General features: G+C 40.3%; 1 protein-coding gene across 2 annotated transcripts in view; it reads left to right on the top strand.

Moving 5' to 3' along the window:
* Positions 1–8,589: 8,589 nt before the first annotated feature.
* CIMIP6 (ciliary microtubule inner protein 6) overlaps positions 8,590–21,950 on the top strand; it is a 59,151-nt gene continuing 45,790 nt past the window's right edge. For both annotated transcript variants that reach the window (XM_072635568.1, XM_072635567.1), the window contains exons 1-2: positions 8,590–8,783; positions 17,825–18,044. In XM_072635568.1, the coding sequence (XP_072491669.1) occupies positions 8,701–8,783; positions 17,825–18,044 (303 nt within the window). In that variant the 5' untranslated portion in view covers positions 8,590–8,700. The remainder of the gene's footprint in view (positions 8,784–17,824; positions 18,045–21,950) is intronic.

The raw sequence follows: 21,950 nt of genomic DNA, 5'->3' as shown, positions 1-21,950 counted from the left end.
ACATTTTACTGGTGTTAAACAAATATATTTTATTAATTATTATGTAAATAAAAATAAATAAGGATATTAAATGACCTTTAATAACTTTAATAACTTCATTTTTTTCACTATAAGTAAACATTTCTGTCTGACTTGCCAAAGCAGATAAACAACTTTCAGAGACCAAATACTGAGTTAGATCAATTATTGATCATACCCAATATGACATATCTTATATCCTTATGACTTGGAATAAGGATAAACAAAGCAGAGGAATATAATTTTGAATAATAACAAACAAGGCAAGGGTCACTATTTTTGAAGCAGATATCAGTTAGCAAACATTTATTAAGCACTTACTACATGTAAAAGCACTGTGCTAAGGCTGTGGACACAAAGAATGGGGAAAACATAGTCCCTTTTACAATAACATTTAAGAGAGCAGGATAATCCAGTGAATAAAATAATTAGGCTTAGAATATGAACATCATGGTTCCATCACTGACTTGGTTTGTAATCTTGGACAAGTCACTTACTATTAATAGTATCAAAACTAATAATAACATCAGATTATACAGTACATATGACCTTTTCCCAAGGTCCTGAGATCATATGCTGTAATATTTATACCAATACAATCTTCATGCCCTCTCCCAGAATAAAGCATGATTGAGAACAGGGTGTTGGAGATTAGTGGTATTAAAAATTGTCACCACTTTCAAAATTAGTGCTATCTATGAGGCTTTGGGTGGGGAAGGATTTGAGATCAAGATCAAGTATTGGAGACAGATATTTGCAGTGACCCTCAGTTTTTTTTTTCAAGTTATGCAATTGCATATTTCATTATTTTTTAAATTTTCCTACAACTAAAACAAAAGTGTTTGCAGTTTTCGATATTTATTATATTTTGGATAAGCAACATATATCCTATTGTGTCTTCACATATGGTGTTCTGTTAAGTAGCATGGGTATTTTTAACTTAAATATTATTAGTAAATCGCAGCAAATTATTCTTGGTTCAAAAATCTAAGATTATCCAAATTATCTCTTACAAAGAGGAAGACAACATTTATGGATTAGTAGAGTATATTCACTTATTGAAAGATACAAATTTTCCAGTAAAATTTTAGACTTCATGGTGACTTAGAGATTATCTAGCTGAGCCCCCTTATTTCAAAGACAAGGAAAGTAAAGTCTAAAGATTTTAAGTCACTTAACTATGGTTTCAAAATTAGTTTAATCAGAACCAGAACTAGAATCCAGTCACCGATATACTTTCCACTGAAAAAAATGTGTAATTCTATTAATGTGGGTACCGCAGTCTCCACCCATGCAGATACAAACCTTTCATACCTCACTCAGCAGAAACAGTTGGGAAGGCAGAGTGGCTTGTATAATCAGTAAGACAGGAGGCTAAGATGACCAATTTTTCACCTGAAAGTGTTGAGTTACTGGTTGGTTGTTTATCCTTTGTACTTGATGAGGAACAAAATGACATCATTATGTCAGGGTCAGTGTGTAGTGTGTCCCACTGTGGCTGATTAGACCGATACAAGCTCTACCACAGGTTAGGCACAAATAGTCTGTATGAGCATTTGGAATGGAGATGTCTCTAAATTTGCACATTTCATTTTTCTTCTGAGCTACTGCAATTCTTCTTTGACCATAGAGCACAGTACCTTCTTTGATGTGGATGCAAAATGCTGACACTCCTGTGCCAATGTCTCACAAACAATTCCACAGTTCTTCAGAGAGATCTTTAGAGCATCTTTGTATTGCTTCTTTTGACCTCCATGTGAGTGTTTGCTTTGTGTGAGTTCTCCATAAAATAGTCTTTAAGCAACCTTGCTTCTGGCATTTGAACAATGTGGCTAACCCAATGGAGTTGTGCCCTCTGCAGTAGAGTTTGAATGTTTGACAGTTCAGCTTGAGAAAGGACCTCAGTGTCCAGTACCTTATCTTGCCAGGTGATCTTCAGAATCTTCCTAAGACAATTCAAATGAAAGTGATTCAGTTTCCTAGCATAGTGCTGGCAGACTGTTCAGGTTTCACAGGCATTCAGTAATGAAGTCAACAAAATGGTTCTGTAGATCTTCAGTTTGGTAAGCAACTTTTAATACCTCTTCTCTCCCACATTTTCCTTTGGAGATTCCCAAACACTGAGCTAGCTTTGGCAGTGTGTGCATTAACTTCATCATCGGTGTGGACATCCCTAGAAAATATACTGTCAAGGTAAGTGATCTTATCCATAGCATTCAAAATTTCTCCATTTGCTCTAATTGATGGTTCCATGTATAGAAGGTGTGGTGCTGGCTAGTGCAGAATCTCTGTTTTTTTGTTGTTAATTGTCAGGCCAAAATTAGCACAGGCAGCAGAGAATCAATCCATATTCTGTTGCATCTCAGCCTCAGAGGCTGCTTTGGGTACACAATCATCTGCAAACAAAAAGTTGCATACCAGCTCAACCTCCACTTTAAGTCTTGGCTTGTATAGCCTTTTCAAGTTAAATAACTTGCCATCAGTGCAGTTGCTGACCTTCTTTTTATCCTTGCTGTGGGCATCTGACAATATTACTGAAAACATCATACATGGGAACAAGCCCACAGCCTTGCTTCACTGCATCGGTGACTGGAAAAGCTCAAGAACATCATCCATCATCCAGAACATGTACAAGCATGCCATCATGGAACTGGCATACAATACTAATGAACTTCTCCAAGCAACCAAATTTTGCCATGATTTTCCACAAGCCCTCACAACTGACAGCAAAAAGGCCTTCGTCAGATCAATAAAAATTGTGTATAGACTTCTGTTCTGCTCCTAGCATTTTTCCTGGATTTGTCAGGCATCAAATATCATATCCACCATTTCTCAGCCCATTCTGAAGCCACATTGATGTTTGGGCAGGAAACCATCTTCCAGATGATTAATTAGGTGATTAAGGAGGACTTTGGCAAGAATTTTACTGGCAATGATCAAGAGAGAGACATCCACCCCCACACCCCAAATTCCTCTTGTGATTGTCACAGGACATGATGAAAGCATATGCACTAATGATGGTGGCATGGCGCTTTCCTGCAAGTGGCAATCACACTGTCACAAACCTGTTGTTCACTTCTTTAGGAAGGCATACAAACTTATTAACTAGATTAGATTTGATTGCAAAACCTACACCAGCTTCACATAATCCCTTCACTGCAACCACTTCAGAAAAACATGCATCCAGCTCCAACTTTGGTAAGTAGCCTTCATCAGCCAGCCTTGTTTCACTTGGGACTGCTTTTTGGATGCAATACCTACTGAATTCTCTGAAAACAAAAGCTGTTCATCTTTCATGTCTACTGAATTTTGTGTTCTCCATAAGTATGCATACATATATTCCATGTACCAATGATGAGTGGAATCATTTTCCCAAAAGTTTTTGTATTTTTTTGTGTGTTTCAATCACAGGGTAGGTTCTCTGCCTGTTGCAGTGAGCAGGCCAGGGTTGGGTTAGGTGAAGCAAATAATTTTTAGGGCATCTTTTCTAGCTCCTTCCTCATGCCAGGAGGTGATTAGTGTGGTCCTTAAAAAAAGCTGCTCAGATACCCAGGGGACTGCTGAATCCAACTGCTGCTTCAGTTCAGTGAGATGACTGTATGGCCTGGGCCACCTGTGTTCAGGGTTGTAACTACAGCTCACAGGGTACATGCACCTTCTGCTCTGAGACTACTTGCCCCTTGCCACAGGACTTTGAGAATGAAATAGTAACATGGTAAAATGGTATGGTGTGATGTTTTTTGATGCTAGTATGAACTGGATTTAAGTGAGGCAGAATTGTGCAAAGTCATCAGCCTCATTCTCTCTTCCAGTCATTACGTTTAGTGGCAAAACAAAAGTCAAGAGGACTGGCAATGGCCCAAGATGCAGTGGATGACCTTGATGTCTTCAATGTTTAACCAAGCTCTAAGTGTTCCACAGCACCTGCTTCAGCCGGTTTCATAGCCATTGGAAAAACTTGTTCTCATCTGACCAAGGGAAGTCTTCACATGCTTGGGGTAAACACCCCCTTAGCTCATCAATGGGTTTAAGACCTGTCAGTTACCATAACCTGCCAAGACAGTTTTACAAGGGTATGGCTAATATATATGCTATAGCTTCTTGGAGCCACAGATGAGTGCTGAGTGGCCGGTGGCCACCAAAGGTGGAGAGCAACCTTGATAAAAGGGCTCAGCAGCCCTCACACCAGAGGTATGAATCTTCCCTGAACACCCCATGTACTTGGAGTGACTCAACCAGCTCTATATAATATTCCACATTCTAACATATTTCCTATTGAAACCATTAATTTCAAAACCTTTAAACACTATCTGCTATATTATGCGATTGAAATGAATGCAGCTTATCTTACCATCAATATCAGATTTCTAGATATCAGATTAATATTTGAGCTACTTGCTATGGCCAAAAATACATCATTTGGGGGACAACCTGGTGATGAGACTCTCTCCAGTTTGCTGAGGCTGGTTCTTCAGATAACAATTCATCTTTAAGCTAGGCCCAGGCTAAAAGTCTCTTGAATTTTGTGGATCCTGCCTTTCTTGACTAACACAAGCTTTGAGAGAGCAGGATCATTTCTATGGCACAATGATACAACAAAATAGGACTTGAGCAGAAATTGTTGCCAATTGTCATTGTTCAAAAAAAAAATCTCTTGCACAGAATGTAACAATGTCAACTGGATGATAGTAGAGTAAGGGAGAGTCACAACTGGTCAAATAATTATAACCAAAAAATGTTGGTTAGTGACATTGAGAAAGGTCTTAGTGGACTGTTCTTTAGCCCTATTCCATATATATTTTATATTTATGTTTTGTATTTTGTCAATTCAGAATAAAAAAAACCTTGATAAAATACCTAATGTGCCCACAAGACAATGTGCTAAGTACTAAAATTAATCATTTGGATAAAGACAGAAAAAGTAGATAAATAGATAGCATGTTTTGCTTTGTCTTTGAGACCCAACACATAGCACAGTGACTTGCACATAGTAGGTGTTCAATAAAAGTCTGCTAAACTGAAATGAATCATTGAATGACATAGGGTTAGTGCTCTTCTCTGGATCTGGAAAGATTTCTAGATGATGGAATAATGGACCAAATTAAACAAGAATTTTAATAACTTTTGAATTTTAGTGGGGAAAAATATAAGTTCTTATACATACATTGAAAATCAATTGTATAAGAATGGATTAAGTAGATCATATTTTTTAAAAAACCTTGGGAATTTTAGGGGGCCCATTGCTCATGTAGAAACTGACTGAAATCTTCCAGAATATATAGCAAGAGGAAGTCATCCCATAAGATCTTAAGGATGCCTCCAGAAACAGGCTATCCTGTGACAACCACAGAGGGAATCTCTCTCCTTGTCACTACTGGCAAGATTGTGGGCAGAGTCCTCCTTAATCAGCTGATTAATCATCTGGAAGATGGTCATCTGTCCAATAGTCGGTGTAGCTTTAGAAAGGGACATGGAACAGATGACATGGTGTTTGCAGCTTGACAATACCAAGAGAAATTCTAAGAGCAGATCATAGGTCTGCATACAATGTCTTTTGGTTGACCTGACCAAGGCCTTTGATACTGTGAGTTGTGAGGACCTATGGAAGATCATGGTGAAATTGGGTTGCCTGGAGAAGTTTGTCAGCATTGTATGTCAGTTTCAAGATGGCATGAAGGTCCTGGATGAAGGAGGGTGGTGGTCTCATGCTTGCCAGTCACCAACAGAATGAAGCGGGGTTGTGTGCTCACTTCCAGGCATGATGTTTTCATGATATTGCCAGATGCTTTCAATGAGGATGAAAAACAGCATCAGAATTGGCTTACTCAATGATGGTAAACTATTTAACTTGCAAACACTACAAGCCAAAATGAAAATGGGGGGAGAGGGGAAAGTTGGTGCACAACTTTTTGTTTGCAGATGATTGTATACTCAATGCTCAATGCAGCCTCTGAGGCTGAGATACAACAGAATATGGATCAATTCTCTGCTGCTTATGCTAATTTTGGCCTAATAACCACCACCAGGAAAACTAAGGTCCTCCATCAGCCAGCCCTGCACCATCCATATGTGGAAACATTGGTCACAGCAAATGGAGAAATTTTGAATGCTGTGGAAAGCTAATCCCCTCATACATTTGAAGGCTTGTCATGTGCAAGAAGGTTTAGATTTATTTTGTGTACCTCCAAAAAGCAGAACTAGGTAACTAACTAGCAACCAATTCTGTTGAAGTTAGAAGGCAGAAGATTTCTATTCAATCCATTAACCATTATTTATGAAGTGCCTACCATATATGCTAAGTGCTAGGATACAAGTACAAATAATAAACCAATCCTTATAATAAAGTTTAAATTCAAATCTATCAGCCAAAAAAATATTTCTTAGGCCTATATATGTGCTAGACACTGTCCTAAGTCCTGGGGATACTAAGAAAGGTTAAGATGAAAAAGGTTATGCTCTCAAGGAACTCAAAATCTCAGCTGAAAGGGACTTTGGAGCCCATTTAGCTTAATCCCATTTCTATCAAATCACGATCTTGTAGATGACCTTTAGGAATTGGAAACCTACTGCTTACTTCACAAGGCAGCCTTTTCCAGTTAGGGATAGCTCTCAGGGTTAGAAAGTTTTCCTTCTGTCTGGTTGATAACTGTCTCTGCAACTGTCATTCAGCATTTCTATTTCTGCAGATTAAGTCCAAACCTTGTTTGACAGGAAAAACCATCAAATTCCTGAAGATACTTGTCATGCCTTCACCCATACACACAATTAAGCAACTGAACTATCTCCTGACTCAAAACCCAGCATCCTTTTCCCACTACAACTATTACCTTCCCCAAAAGAACAAGAACCAAAACTAGGAAACTAGGAATTCAGTTAATTAGCAACTTAGGGCAGCTAGGTGGTAACGTTAATAGAGTGCCTGGCCTGGAGTCAGAAAGATTCATCTGAGTTCAAATCTGACCTCAAACACTTCCTAGCTGGGTGACCCTGGGAAAGTCACTTAAGCCTATTTGCCTCAGTTTCTTCATTTATAAAATGAGCTGGAGAAGGAAATGGCAAACCACTCCAGTATCTTTGCTAAGAAAATCCCAAGCAGGGTCACGATGACAGACACAACTGAATAAAAGCAGCTGGCCTGACAGAATCTGCCAGGCCTACAAATGTCTTCTGATACTGCCACATATTGTAGCAGCATTTCCCAAACTCATTTCATCACGTAACACTTTAGGTTTTGAAATATACTGACAAAACCCAAAATCCTGGGATAAAGTGGGGGTAGAGGTTGGAGAAATTTTTACATAAATGAGGAAATTAAACTTTATCTTAATGAAAAACGCCACATGTATTTGATATATAATTTCTTTTGTAATATTTGAAGGACCAAAAGAGTATTCTCGGGTTTTTTTCTTATAACCAATATTTATATCACATGAAGCACCACCAGAGTTGTGTAGAAAACCTTTTGAGAAACATTGGCACAATGGAAAGAGCTCTACACTGAGTCACAAAACCAAAAGTATCTTGGTTTCCAGCTGTGTAGCCTGGGACGATAGCCTTCATCTTTTTGACCATACTTTCCTCACCTATAAAATGGGTATGCTAATGATACCTACCCCACTCATAGGTTCACTGTGATAAGAACTTGAGCTCACAGAACTAGTGAGGCTTAGTGTTGAAAAGGGACCTCAAGGGATCATCTCTTTCAAACCACTTATTTTGCAGATGAAATTTAGGTCTGGGGAGGTTGTGACTTTGAAGGCTCAAGGTAATGGACATAGTCAATGGCAGGATTCGAATCGGGTTTCATCCCTTCCTTTCACAATGAGCAAAATGAGGTTTAGAGGGATTTCTCCAAGGTCATACAGCTAAGTAAATCCATGCCTTCTGACACTCAATCTAGGGAATCTCAAAAATCTAACCTGTTTCACGATCCAGTAGCCACAGAGGCTACAGGAGAGGAGAAAGGGAGGCGATGGGGAGGGAGATCTAGCTTTGGTAGCGGTAAGGCAAGGCGTCACTGTAACGAGGTAAGCAAGACCCGTGCCCACCGTTCCCCCTAAAGAAAGTATAACCCCTATTTCGTGCTCCACGACCCCTCCCCTTTCCGCGAGTGCCCGAGACCCGGGACCCGCCAGTCCCTGGGACTGGTGCGGCTGAAGAACTGTCCTGTGAGCCTCCTCACAGCCCCTCAGCGCACATCTAACACATCGCCAGCCCCGCAGTACGAAACTCCTGGGTGCGTTCACGGAGAATGCCAGGCCCGGCATTAGGCAGCGGGTATCGGGGCGGGCACCCGGCCGGGACAGATGGGAGTCAGCTGAGGCCAAGCCTCCGGGTCCCCGCAGCCCCAGCCCAGGCAGGGACAAGCGCCTAATTCCGGGCCCAGGAGCTCGGGCCCCTCCCGCTCTTCGCCAGAGGAGCCTGGCAGAACACACGCCAGGCGCGGGCCGGGCAAGTCCCAGGGCTGGCTGCCCAGCCAGGGGCTGAGCCCAGGACGCCCGGTGGCCTGCGCGCCCCTCACCCCGAACCCGCAGGGCGCCTGCGTTCTGGGGGCCGCCCCTCCCCTGCGGGGCTGCACCTGGGTCTCCTAGCGACGGGTGGGAGGCACCGTGGCAGCCCTCCAGGCTTGTCTTCAATTGAGTCTTAAAAAAAAAAAGCCCCCGAGCCTCTGGCGGGCCCTCCATGACCCCGTGTCAGGCTTTGGAGAGCTCCATGAACAAGGAGACAGAGAATAATGTGGCCTCTTCCAAGGAAGATGGAGATGGGTGAGAGCCACAACCTTGCCCTTCGTCGCTTTCCCCTCCCTTTCCTCTCTTCCACGCTCTAAGCTTTCCTAGGAGAGGTTCCAGGTTCCGTCTATTTAGGTGCTCGGTTAGGCCACCTATAAAGAGGTCTAGACTTAGACCAGCCCCTGCTGGTGGAGGAAGCTCTCTTGGGGGCCTCTACCTGGGCGTGAGCGGCCGCCCGCCAGGTGTGATTCCAGGTTGCCCCTCCTTCCGAAAGTCTTCCACCTGGAAGCCACGGGACATCTATTTGTCGCTGACGACTGAATTCCACCTCTAGAGCCAGTGCTCAAAAGCTTCATTGCCCCCAGAAGACTCAAATACTTCTGGAGCAATACATTTGGAGATGTAAGACTTTGGTGGTGAGCTTTCCCGAGCCTTCTCTGAGAAGACTGCACAGGTAGACTAGTGGAAAGAACCTGGGGCCTGGGATGCTAGTCCCAGCAGCAAGAAGAGAACTTTAGGCTTGGATAGGAGGAGGAGTCAGCCAGCATTTATTAAACACCCAGTGTCAGGCACTATGCTAAGCACTGGGGATACAAAGAGAGGCAAAAACAAAAAGAAACCTGCCACCAAAGAGCTTATTTTCCAATGAGAGAGACCACGTGCAAAGAACTATGCACACACACAATGTAACTTGGAAGTAACCTCAGAGAGAAGGCACTAATTTGAAGGGGAATAGGGAAGGCTTCTTGATGAAGGTAAGATTTGAGCTGAGACTTGCAAAGAGCCCGGAGGCAGAGATGAGAAGGGAGAACATTCCAGGCATCAGGCACAGCTAGTGAAAAATGCCTGACTCCAGAAATGGAAAGTCTTGTGCAACAATTAGCAAGGAGGCAGGTGTGTCTCAGTGGGGGGATGTGTGAAAGACAGTAAGATTTAATAAAACTACAAGTTAGGATTTATTTTTGATCTTTGAAGTAATAGGGAGTAACAGGAGTTTCATGAATAGTGAAGTGACGTGCTAACTAAGCTTCAAGAAGATCACTTTAGTAGCTGAGTGGAGGAGGTACTGCAGTGGGGAGAGACTTGAAGCAAAGACATGAACCAGAAAACTGTTGCAGTAGTTCAGGCATGAAGTGATGGGGGGACCTCTAACAGGGTGGCTGTGTCAGAGAGGAGGACGTATATGATGTATTCTGAAGGTACTTGGGGACGCTTAGGGAAATGGCAACAAGTAGCATAGGAGGGGTGAGTAAGGCTGAAGAATCAAGGATGATACCTAGGGTTGTGAGCCTCTTCCTGAAGGGTAGGTCCACTACTCTGTTCACTGTGCCACCTAGTTGGAGAGTATAAAAGGATTACCTGGCTACAGGGAGGGTCCATTGGAGATGATATAACATAAATCTATAGTGGACCCAGTCAACACAGTTTCACAATTTTCCCCAGCTCTCTTCAGCAGCCTATGAATAGGCATGTAGGCAATGGATGATGAGAGGGGAGAAGGAAGGGAATCAATAAGCATTTATTAAGTGTACCTGTGTACCAGGCACTGTGCTAAGTGCTTTACAAATATCTCATTTGATCTTCAGTGCGACTTTAGAATGTAGGTGCTATTATTATCCCCACTTTAGAGCTGAGGAAACTGAGGCAGACAGAGGTTAAGTAACTTGCTTAGGGTCACACAACTAGTTAGTGTCTGAGGCTGGATTTGAACTCAGGTATTCCTGATTCCAGGCTCAGCACTCTCTTCCCTGACTCACATAACTGCCCCTAAATGAGGGACTAATCCATAGTTGGGACTTAATAAGGTATGATCAATGATATGACAAGGGGACAAGGGACTGAAGTGTTAGAGGATAGTGTAGAGTTGAACTGATTCACCAAAAGGTTGAGAAAGGGAAGGCAGGAGAAATTACCCAATTCAGGAGGGGTGATGGCTGTAGCACCAGTGCAATATTCACAGCGCCTAAGGCAGCTTTGAATATGCCAGCAAAATATAACAGACTCTCCACATGGAAGACAGAAGAAAAACATTCATGCAGACCCAGAAAGCCAAATCCATCATAGCACAAAGAAATCCATCATAGTAACCAAGATGTCTATATACATTATCAGACCTTCCCACAAACAGGTACGCTCCCCTAAACAAAATGCCCTTCTCTCACTCAGCCAGCTGCCTGCTTCTTCTGTTTTTCCCAGCTCTGACTAGTCTGACCACCTTCCTCTCAGCTCTGCTCCAGCTCTGCCTCTTCCTGTTCCACCCCTTCCTGTTCTACCCATTCATCTAGCTCCTCCCACCACAGGTGACTTAGGCTTCCATGTGATTTAAGCAGGTCACATGGGCCTATTAATGGATGGGAAAGATCTTCAAATTAAGCAAAAGATACATTGGCCTGGGAAAGTACTACGGAGTAGGGATTGAACAGAGTTAGGGGTTCCTAAGGAACATGGAAGTGGGACACTTGTGGGTAATGATAAGATCAAGAGTGTAGCCTCTCCATGTATGGGAGATGGAGTAGAGGAGCAGATCATAGTAATGAAGTAAATTGAGGCACTTTGAGGCAATATCAGTATTTTGAAGTCCCCTGGTATGTGACCAGGAACTTGGGAGGAAAGACCTCATTGAGGAAGGAGGGAGATTATTCTAGGGCTTGGTCAAAAGTACCCAAATCTTGACTGGATGATACATATGGCCTCAGGCACTTACTAGCTGTCTGACCCTAGGTAAGTCACTTAACCTCCATTGGAAAAGATGGATGAGGGTGTTGGGGGTGGGGGTGGGGATGAAGTTATCTCAGGAGGGACTGCCAGAAGATGGAAGGAGTAAGAAAGGAGATGGTTTAAGATGAAAGCCAGTTTGTGAGATGTAGAGAAAGCATTCTAGAGAACATGGTGAGAAGGGGCAGGTAGATCTGGAGTAGAATATTGAGGGAGTATAGGGTGGAGGGAAAATGGGAATAAGGGAGCAAGAAGCAGGGGATGGAGAATAGGGTTTGTAGAATGACAACTGGGGGATTAGAAACACTAGAATGGGAAAAGTATTACAGGGTGGGAGTAAGATAACTGTTCAGGCAGATTGCAAAAAGAAATCCATTGAAGGAGGGAGATGATTAGACTATTCCTGGCAACAGGTACTGCATTAGACTGTGCCCATAGGCACAGACAGAGGCTGTAGGTGGGCACAGAACTCTGGGAAACCCTGGGGTTCACATCCCACACTTTGTTGCTTATTCCTGGTGTGACCTTGGATAAGTCACAACCTCCCTGGGCCTTAGCAAAATTAAAGAGGGAGAAGAGTTGCACTAAATTCAATTTAAGGGCTTTTCCAGCTCAAAATCCTACGAGTTTAATAAGATTTATGAAAATGCTTTTCTCAACAATCCTAGAAAGAGGATAATACAAATTATTTTCCTGATTTTATAGAAAAGGTACAGAGGAGTAAAAGTGATTTCCTAAAAGTAATACAGATAATCAGTGCTCCAGCCTTACACTCTTCTGAGTGGAAAGTTTTCTTTCTCAGACCAATGCTGAGTTACCTTGAATAAATCAGCTCACCTGCTGGGCCTCAGTTTCCTCTCCCGTAAAATGAATGGGTTAGACTATGCTCCTAAGTTACAGCTATGTGTACTGTACTGGTATGGTTTTTTTAATGTACAATTTCTTTATTAAAATACAAGATTAAATCTTTTTTGACAACTCCAAAAGCTAAAGACCAGACCTAGAAAATGGAACTAAAAGTTTTTTGCATAATTGTAAAAAAAAGCCCCCTCACTAATGCATCTTCAAAGAAACTGCCATTATTTTTAGTTCAGTATGTTATAAAAGTAATAGTTCATTTTCCAACTCTGTTCTATAGAGATCAGAATTTGGCTAGAAACAGAGTTGATAGAGGTTCATGGCTGTGGGTACCAGAGCCCTGCCTTTCTTCATCTTGGCTTCAACTAGGTTAAGCAGAATTGCCTGCTTGGTGGTTTTGCCCCTGCCAGAGTAGACAAAATAACATATAACAGGAATCTGTCAATTAATAATGGTAAATAGGGCTTTGAGATATGTGGGATTCTTATTAAAGGAATCACTTGAACATGTGGAAAGCATTGATTATAAAGAGACAGCCTGAGTTTATTAAGAACAAATTGTGCAGGACTAACCTCATTTCCTATTTTGGAAGGTTATATTACTAAACTAGTTGATATGGAGAATGCTATAGGGATATAGTGTGCCTAGATTTCACCAAAATTTTTGCTAAAGTATATCATAGTCTTTTTGTGGAGATGTTGGAGAGATATGGACTGAATGCTAATACAGTTAGATGGATTCAGGACTGCCTAGATAGTCCAGTTCAAAGAGTAGTTGTTAACAGTTCATTGTCAACTTGGCTGAAGGTCTTGGGTGTAATTTCCTGAGGATCTGTGCTTGGTCTCATCTCAGAGACTTGGATAAAGACAGATGGCATAAAGATTTACAGATGGCACAAAGGTAGAAAAGATAGAGCTAACAAAACAGTTGAGGATACAGTCAGAATCCAAAAGGATCTTGACAGGCTGAATCTAATAAGATGAAATTCAATTAGGATAAATGTCAAATCTTATATTTGGGTACAAAAAAATCAAGTATAAGATAGTTAGAAACCAGTTTTTCTGAAAAAGATTCTGATGGAGGGGAAGGGAGTCTTTAGTGGGTTTAAAGTTCAGTATGAGTCAGATGTATGATATTTCAAATTTTAAAAGTTCATTTGATCTTGAGTTGCCTAGCTTCCAGAAATAGGCAGGTAGTAGCCCAACTATATACTCTGTCCTCATAAGACCCTCATCTGGAGACTATTTAGTTCTGGGCATTGCAGTTCAAAGGTATAGATAATAACCTGACGAGTGTTGAGAGTAGGATAACCAGGATAGTGAAGGACTTTGAGTGAGGGAACAAGGAATCTTTAACTTAGAAAAGAGAAGACTCATTCAGAACATCATGATAGCTTGAAGAGTTGACATGTAGAGGAAAGTTTAGTCTTGTTTCCTCTCTTTGGACCCAGACAGGAGAACCAGGAAGCAATGGGTAGGATTTGCAAAGGGGTCAGTTGAGGTTTGATGTGAGGAACAGCTTCCTCATCATTAGACTGTCCAGAAGTAGAAGGGGCTACCTTGAGAGGGGATGGGTTCCCTTTCCTTTGGAGGTCTCCATTCAGTCTCAGTGATCACTTGTTGTATAGGTAATACTGAGGATTCCTTTTGTGTGTGGGTTGGACTAGATAACTGCTCAGGACTCTTCTAAACGCTCAGATTCTGTGATGGATTCGATTAGAGGAAATTTAGTGAAAATGAGGTAGGGAAGACTTCGCTTTGATTTTTAAGTTGGAAAAGCTCATGATATCTTCAGCCTGATGTACAAGACAGGTTTTAACATTGAACATCGACCTAACCAGGGCTTCTCTCATTCCTCTCTAAATGTAATATTTTATTGACCCACCTTATTTGGGAACAAAGGAATTATTTAAGGGTTTGAATTTTGTAAACTTTTTCTGATAAACTGAGTTACAGTATGAAAAGGGAAGCTGAAAATTTATTTGCTCCAAATTGGATTACTGGCCACAGAGGCTAATAAATTAGGAAAGTTAACGTCAACAAAGGAAGCAAGTATAGAAAAGTATTAATGTTATTAGAAATTAATGATGCCACCACTTAAGTATTAGACTACTGTCCTGAGGTGGAGAGACCTAGTAAATAGGGAGGGTAAAAAATCCAAACAATTAAATAGGCTTATAGATATAGAACTAGAAGAATCTTAGGGGCCATCTAAACCAATTCCTTCATTATATAAATGGGAAAACTGAGGCTCAGGGAGTTTAAAGAAAGACTTGCCTTTGGTCACAGAGCAAGTAAGTATTAGAGACAGAATTTGAACCCAGGTCTTCCTAAAATGAAATGAAGCATACTAGTCACTGCTCCATTGAAGAAAATAGAAAACAAGTTTATCAATTTATTATTTGCCTGTGAATAATGACTGTTTAACAAATTACCAAAAAACTATTAGTGAGTAGTAAATTCTTATTATTGTAAATGAGAAATAATCAACAAGTATTTGCTAAACCCCGCTTATGTTCTAGGTATTGCGCTGGGGGCTGAGGATACCAGGACAAACATGAATGAATGAATGAATGAATGAATATGAAATGAAATATGAATGAAAATGAAACAACCTGCCCACAAGGAACATATTCTATTTAAGAGATTACATTCTCTATATGTGAGATGAGACTCATCAATCATTTCTGTAAACTAGTTAAAATGTTCTGATTCCCTTCTTCTAGACTTAGCATCATTTTGGTCTAAAATATTAAGTGTTCAGCCCATAATTAATTCTTACTTTATCCTTATGCTGATTCTTTTGATTTGGCTACTGTATTTTCTTCCTGCTTCCCTTTATAACTTAATGTTAAAGGTGTTACTTTTCAAATATATGTGCATGTGTAAATATAAAGATGATATATATGTACATATATTAAAAGCTCTTCTCAAGATTTGATTATTACGGTGTAAGGTTATATCCCATTTGAGCTGAAGGGTTGTAAGGGCACAAATAGAAACACTGCAATGTAAAGGAAGCCCTTTTATCTATAAAGGAAGCATTCTGTTGTTATTTAGTTGTTTTTAATTGTGGCAGATTCTTCATGATCCCTTTTGGGCTTCCCCTCCCTTCCTTCCCTTCCCCTTTCCCTTCCCCTCCCCCTCCCTTCCCCTCCTCTCTCCCTCCCTCTCTCTCCCTCCCTCTCCCTCCCTTCCTCTCCCTCCCCCTCCCCTCCCCTCCCCTCCCCTTCCCCTCCCCCTCCCTTCCCCTCCTCTCTCCCTCCCTCTCCCTCCCTCCCCCTCCCTCTCCCTCCCTCCCCCTCCCTCCCCCTCCCTCCCCCTCCCTCCCCCTCCCTCCCCCTCCCTCCCCTTCCCTTCCCTTCCCTTCCCTTCCCTTCCCTTCCCTTCCCACAATCTTAAACCTACTGCACTCTGAAGCTGGGATGCCAATGGGCCCCTGCCTAAAGGCTCTTCTTGACCTTCCTAGCTTTACAGTGATTATTAATAGTAACTGTTGCTGTTTCCCTCTCAGTCTGATATCTTTCTTTCTCTTGGCCTCATTAAAGGGGCCGTATCTACTTCTTAAACAGGCCTATTCAAAGAATGGGCGTTACCTCACCCTGAGTACCTGCATAGACCTTGTGCTAAAGGGGCCAAGGTCTCCCAGTGCATCCTGGGTCATCTTCATTCATCCTGATGAATATCTGGTCACTGGATTCAGATGGCTGTGGAGAAACAGTGAGGTTGGTGACTTGCACAACCCTCCCTCACTCAAAACAAAGTCAAGTGCGAGTCATGTCATCATTTCTCTGATGGCATGGTCTTCTTAGGCAACAAAGGATGAACACAATGTCATCACAGCCTGCTAAGACCCTGTACTCTGAGAAAATGCCCTTAGCCTAGCAAGGGAGCAGCAGATGATAATTGACTGCATACTTTGTAGTGACTTTTGGGAAGACTTATCCAGAGAAAGGAAGGACATCAACGCTCTAAAGTTCCAGAGTTATGGATTTCCTTGCTCATGTATGTTTCCTACATATATCCCTTTCTACCATTGTATTGTAAGTTTATGCCCAATCTTCCCCTTCACAGACTGTGACAGTATTTGTGGAGAGTGTGCACCAGGTTTGGGGGAGAAGTGCTTTGTAACAACCATTACTAAGAACTAACAGATCACTGGCTGATTGTAAATTGGAAGCATACTAGTGGGGGCTACAGTGTCAGGCATAACCACCCACAGGGCAAACCCTAGAATACAAATAGAAGTTGCCCTGCAGGGAACCTAACCTACCAATGCCAATGTCAGATGGGAGAATGAGCTCAGAGGGAGTTCTACTACTACTACTGCATTATTGTCATCGTCCTCATTTAACCTCTTTATATTCTCTTGTTTATAACAAAAAAGGGGGGGAAAGATAAGGGGAAATAATTAGGTGAAAAATAGGGGAAAAGAAAGAAGAAGAAGAAGAACTAGTATTGACATAATGCCTTTAAGGTCTGCAAAGGATTTTATACCCCAAACGTTATTTTGTATTTTATTTCTAAACTAATTTTAGCATGTTCTTTCTTTTCACTGACATGCTGGGTGCAATTTGGTCATTGTGTAAGTCACAATTTTTTTAAAAACACTAAAAGATAATGAAGAATTTTATTTAGTTAGGATGATATCGTCAGTATTTCCTATTCTAGAAAAGATCAAAGTATCCTGGTTGACTTTGTCTTCCTTGTTCTTTAAGTTAACCTTGAAATTTTAACTGTCTAGAAAGTTATATGTGAAGATAATGTTAATTCACAGTTACACAGCATTATATCACTCACATTTGCATATTGCACTTTTAATATTTACAAAGCATTTTCCTTGCAGATTTTTATGACAGAAAAAGGATAATTATCACTGTTTCCATTTTACCTATAAGAATATCAAGGCCTAGAAACATGAACCGACATTGGCACTGATGGATTCAAAATCAACCACAGGATCAGACTTTGAGTGACTAGATACAACTTCTTCTGTCTGCGTGATTTTATCATCATTCTCTGCTATAAATAAGATTCCTCATAAGGTCTTAAAAATTATAATGAGAAGCCATTATCAGCCCCAGTCTCTTAGCTTTGTTTTTTAAATAATATTTTTTTAAAAAATAGACATTTTAGCAATCTAGTCAACTCATAACTATTTTCATGGTAATAGCTGGCATTTAAATACTACTTTAAGGTTTATAAAATACATGCATCATTTCATTTGCCCCTAGAGGTACTGTGAGATAAGCATTTTGGGTCTTCTTATCTCCATTTCTATGGAAGTTTAAAGCAGTCATTTGCCCCAGGCATCACAGTATAGAGAGATGCAGGATTTGGACTTGGGTCTCTCCCAGCACCAGACTCAACATTCTTACCTTTGTCACCAGTGCCTATGCTACTTTAAGGGGCTAGCTGCAATCCATAGGAATTTGAGTAGTATTTTATATGATTATCAATTATGAATATTGAAATACTAATTGGAATAAATGGATTTTTTTCCAGAAAAGATAATTGTAAAGTATCAGATGTTCATTTGCCAGATATAGTAAAGAGAAAAGAAAAAAACAAATGCGAAAAAGAAGCTGAAAAAGCAGAGCAGCATTCAGAAAATACATATCCCAGGAGACCACATATAATGTATGCCAAATTCATAAGAACCAATGCAAGATTCTATAATGAGCCAGTGGGCTACATAGAACACCCGAATATGAGAAACCAGCAGGTAGGTCTGATGTTAATTATCACTGCCTTAAAAAGGGGAATAATATTATATACACATTACGTATAGATATAGACCTAGGTAATTCCATATTGGACTTGGAGAGAATAATTTGTGTTCACATCATACCTAAGAGAATTGTTCCATTCAGTTCAACAAAGATTTATTCATTTACACCATCAGGGACCACTCTGCCTAGTTTCCTGACTTTTTCATTGATGACGTCAGGCATACGCACCCAGGGGATGGAGCACCTTTAGGTTCACTAGAGCTCCACTCAGTGCTAAGGCATCTGGGGAGAACATCAGGTCCTGCTTGCTTCATATAGAACTCCTACTACCCCTGTATCTCAGCTCTACCTTTTTTGTGAATAAAGTTTCTCAACTCATTAGCCAAGGCGGAATGGTTGATGTGAATTTATAGGAAAGAAATAAGGATTTTTCAAGTGTCTACAATGTGCTACACTACCCTGAAGAAATGAAGGCAGACCGACGTTAAGTGACTTGCCTGGGATTACAGTGCTAGGAAGTGTCAGGTCTTCCTGATGCCCAGGGTAGCACTTTCTCCATTGTGGCACCCTCTATTTATACAGTTCGACTCTTGGTTCAAGGCACTATCAGACCAGTAAAACTATGTCTTTCCCAGCATTGGTTTGCTGTATTTCATTGAACTATAATGGAGTCAACCACACAAGGTTGGTTTTGTCAATAAACAAAGAACTAAAAGAGGTACAATCAAAGTATATTCAAACTAGCACTCTGCAGGCTTTGCACACTGCACCTTCTCTCAGATCGAGTTCAATCACAACCAGTCTTTTGGCATGCCCAAACCAAATAGTTCTCTGACACATTCTGGCTAGTGAGACTCAGTGGCCTCCACTGGAAGCTCCATGGGACCCCAGTATTGGATTTAGCAACATGTCCCAAGCTTTGCTTATTTTCCACCTTTGGGAAGGCCTCAAGCCAATTAGTTTGAAGGTTCAAACTAGGGGGTGCCACTCAAATCATTTCCATTTACAGTTCTGTTGCTGGCAATAATTCTGTTCCTACTCTCCTACTGCTTCCTGACATTCTTGTTCATTGAGTGAGTTTCAGTGTCTGCTATATTCCCCTCCTTCAGATACCTTGAAAATCCAGTATACTTACTGAGAAATCCTCCACTTGGTTCATACCCCAATCCTGAGTCATCCTGATGAATATCTGGTCACTGGACCCACATGGGTCAGGAGGAGAAAGTGAGGCTGATGACCTGCACAGCCCTCCTTCACTCAAAACAAAGTCAAGTGCAAGTCATGTCATCACTTCTCTGATGTCATGGTCTTCTTGGAAGACAAAGGACAAACACCACAACAACAACGGCCAAAACAATCTTTTTTAAAAGAGGGAAAGGACATAGAAGTATAAAGTATTTATAGCAGCACTTTTTTTGTTGTTTCAAAGAACTAAAAGTAGAGCATATGCCTATCAGTTGGGAAATGGTGAACCAATTATAGCACATGAATGTAGCAGAATATTCTTTACCATAAAATTGATGAAAGATACTGATTCAGAGAAACCTGGTAAGATGTGTGAATACAGTGTACAGGCATGACAAGACAGTGCACACAGTGAATCACAGGAGGTTGAAGAAAACAACTGTGAACGACTTAAAAATTATGCTCAATGGAATAAGCAGTCTTGACTACAGACGACTGAGTCATGTTTCCCATTTTGGAAAAGAGGAGATGAACTGGAGTGCCCATTGAGACATACCTTCTTAAATATATCTAATATATGGATTCATTTTTCATTGCCATTCTTATTTGTTACAAAGAAGAGAGGATTTTTGGAGAGGGTAATGGAAAATGATAGTGATAATTAAAAAAAGAAAGAACATATCAATTTTTTAAATTTTTATTTAAATGTTTAATTTATTTTCAGTTTTCAGCACTTCCATAAGTTTTAAATTTTCTCCCTCTCCCTCACCCCAAGATGACATTTTATCCAATATGGGCTCTAGGACATACATTCCTATTAAACACATTTTTCACATTTGTCATGTTGCATAGAATTATAATGAATGAGAAAAACCATGAGAAAGAGAACAAAACAAAAGAGAAAGGAGTCTGCTTCACTCTGCCACTCAACTCCAGTTCTGGATGTGGAAAGCATTTTCCATCATGAGTCCTCTGGAAAAGTTTTCGGTCTTTGCATTGCTGAGAGGAGGCTAAGTCTATACAAATCAGTCCACACACACTGTGACTGTTACTGCGTACAATGAAGAGCATCATTTTTAAATGAGTCATTTGTAAAAACAAAAGGAAAAGAAAGTTTAGAAAGGGATGCAGACAAGCAGAGGAGTGTTGGAACTATCATGTTAAATTTGAAATACTAAAAAAAAAAAAAAACCAAAAGCCCCAAGCTGTATGAAGTAGAGAGATTCACAGTTTTCTATTGCTTTCTCTTTTTTTCTTCTTTGTATATGGAAATGTTTGTTTGTTGATGTTACCCTGGTTAATAATAAAAAAGGAAAAAAAATTTTAAACATTAAAAAGACTGGAGTTCAGAGGAGAGATTCAGGTTCTGTATATATCTGGGAGCAGTTTGTGTAACATATCTAGTATTGGTCTTATAATCAGGAAATCCTGAGTTCAGATCCTGGCTCTCACTTGTTATGTGACTGCAAGCAAGACATCTAATCTTTCTCAGCTTTATTTTCCTCACCAATAAAATGGTGCCAATGATCTCTATAATAACCACCTCACAAGGAAGTTGTGAGGCTCAAATAAGATATATGTGAAGTGCTTTCCAGACTTTAAAGTGATATGTGAATGTCACTTATTTTTTAAAACATTATGTGGATACAAATTTAGCTATTGAAGTTATCCATCTACTATCTTATCCTCCTTTCTCACTACATGACCAGCCAATTTCCTTTTCCATGGTTTTTTGATAGGCAATTGGAACTACTTTGGAAGTCTTTTAAGATTGAGGTTAACATCTATTGCAACAATTTCAGTCAGAGAAATGAATGTCAGATGCCATAAAGAAGAGATCAAAATAGTGTTAAAAACCACATTAGCAAACACTTGATCTCCTTGCTAAGTGAATATATACATACATGCATACATACATATATATACACACACATATTCACACACACACACACACACACACACATATATGGCAGTCAAGGACAACAGCAGCCTAGAATTTAAATTTATTTGTAAAATCTTACAGAGATAGATGACAGGAAGGAATGGAAGGAAGAAAGGAAGGGAAGGAAGGATAGAAGTGAAAGAAGGTAGCACCTATTAAGTCCCTACTTAATGTGTAGCATATTTTAGTATGCTAAATCCTTTACAAATAAGTTTTTAGACACTATTACTAAATAAAAGTAAAGTAATGAAATAAAAAAGTGAAAAGACCTAATCAAAACATTTAAGGCTGAAAATGAAAGTATAACAAATAGATGGAAAAGACAGAAAAGCTCTGTAATTTTTTTTATAACTAACTCTTTTTGCTATCAGGGAAAATGGAGCTGTCACATTTGGACTGTAATAGTTCTGCATATATTTCTTGAGTTAGTTGAAATGGCACTGAAGAAAATAAATAGGAAAAAAGTAGTTGAGCCAGACCAAGCATATATGGAGAAATATATGCTAGAATTGACACAATCTTGAGGGTGGTAAGAGATGAATTTTCAAGATGTCTGAAGGAGGGGAGTATAACAAAGACACTGAAAAAAATTTTTGATGTAATTGTTCCCTCCCCCCACATATCAAATATATCCTTAGTGATGGTAATAGGTAACCCCAGAATATACTTTTTTCATCTCACAGTTGACTGAAAAATATAGATTATACAAGATCTCATTGTGCTTACTATTTGCTGACAAGAAGTCTTTGATTTACTGTAGAAAAATAGCAAC

The sequence above is a fragment of the Notamacropus eugenii genome, chromosome 1 (genome assembly GCF_028372415.1).
Source record: "Notamacropus eugenii isolate mMacEug1 chromosome 1, mMacEug1.pri_v2, whole genome shotgun sequence".
NCBI classification, from domain to species: domain Eukaryota; kingdom Metazoa; phylum Chordata; class Mammalia; order Diprotodontia; family Macropodidae; genus Notamacropus; species Notamacropus eugenii.
The sequence above is the reverse complement of the archived record's forward strand: the minus strand, read 5'-3'. Positions and strand labels throughout refer to the sequence as shown.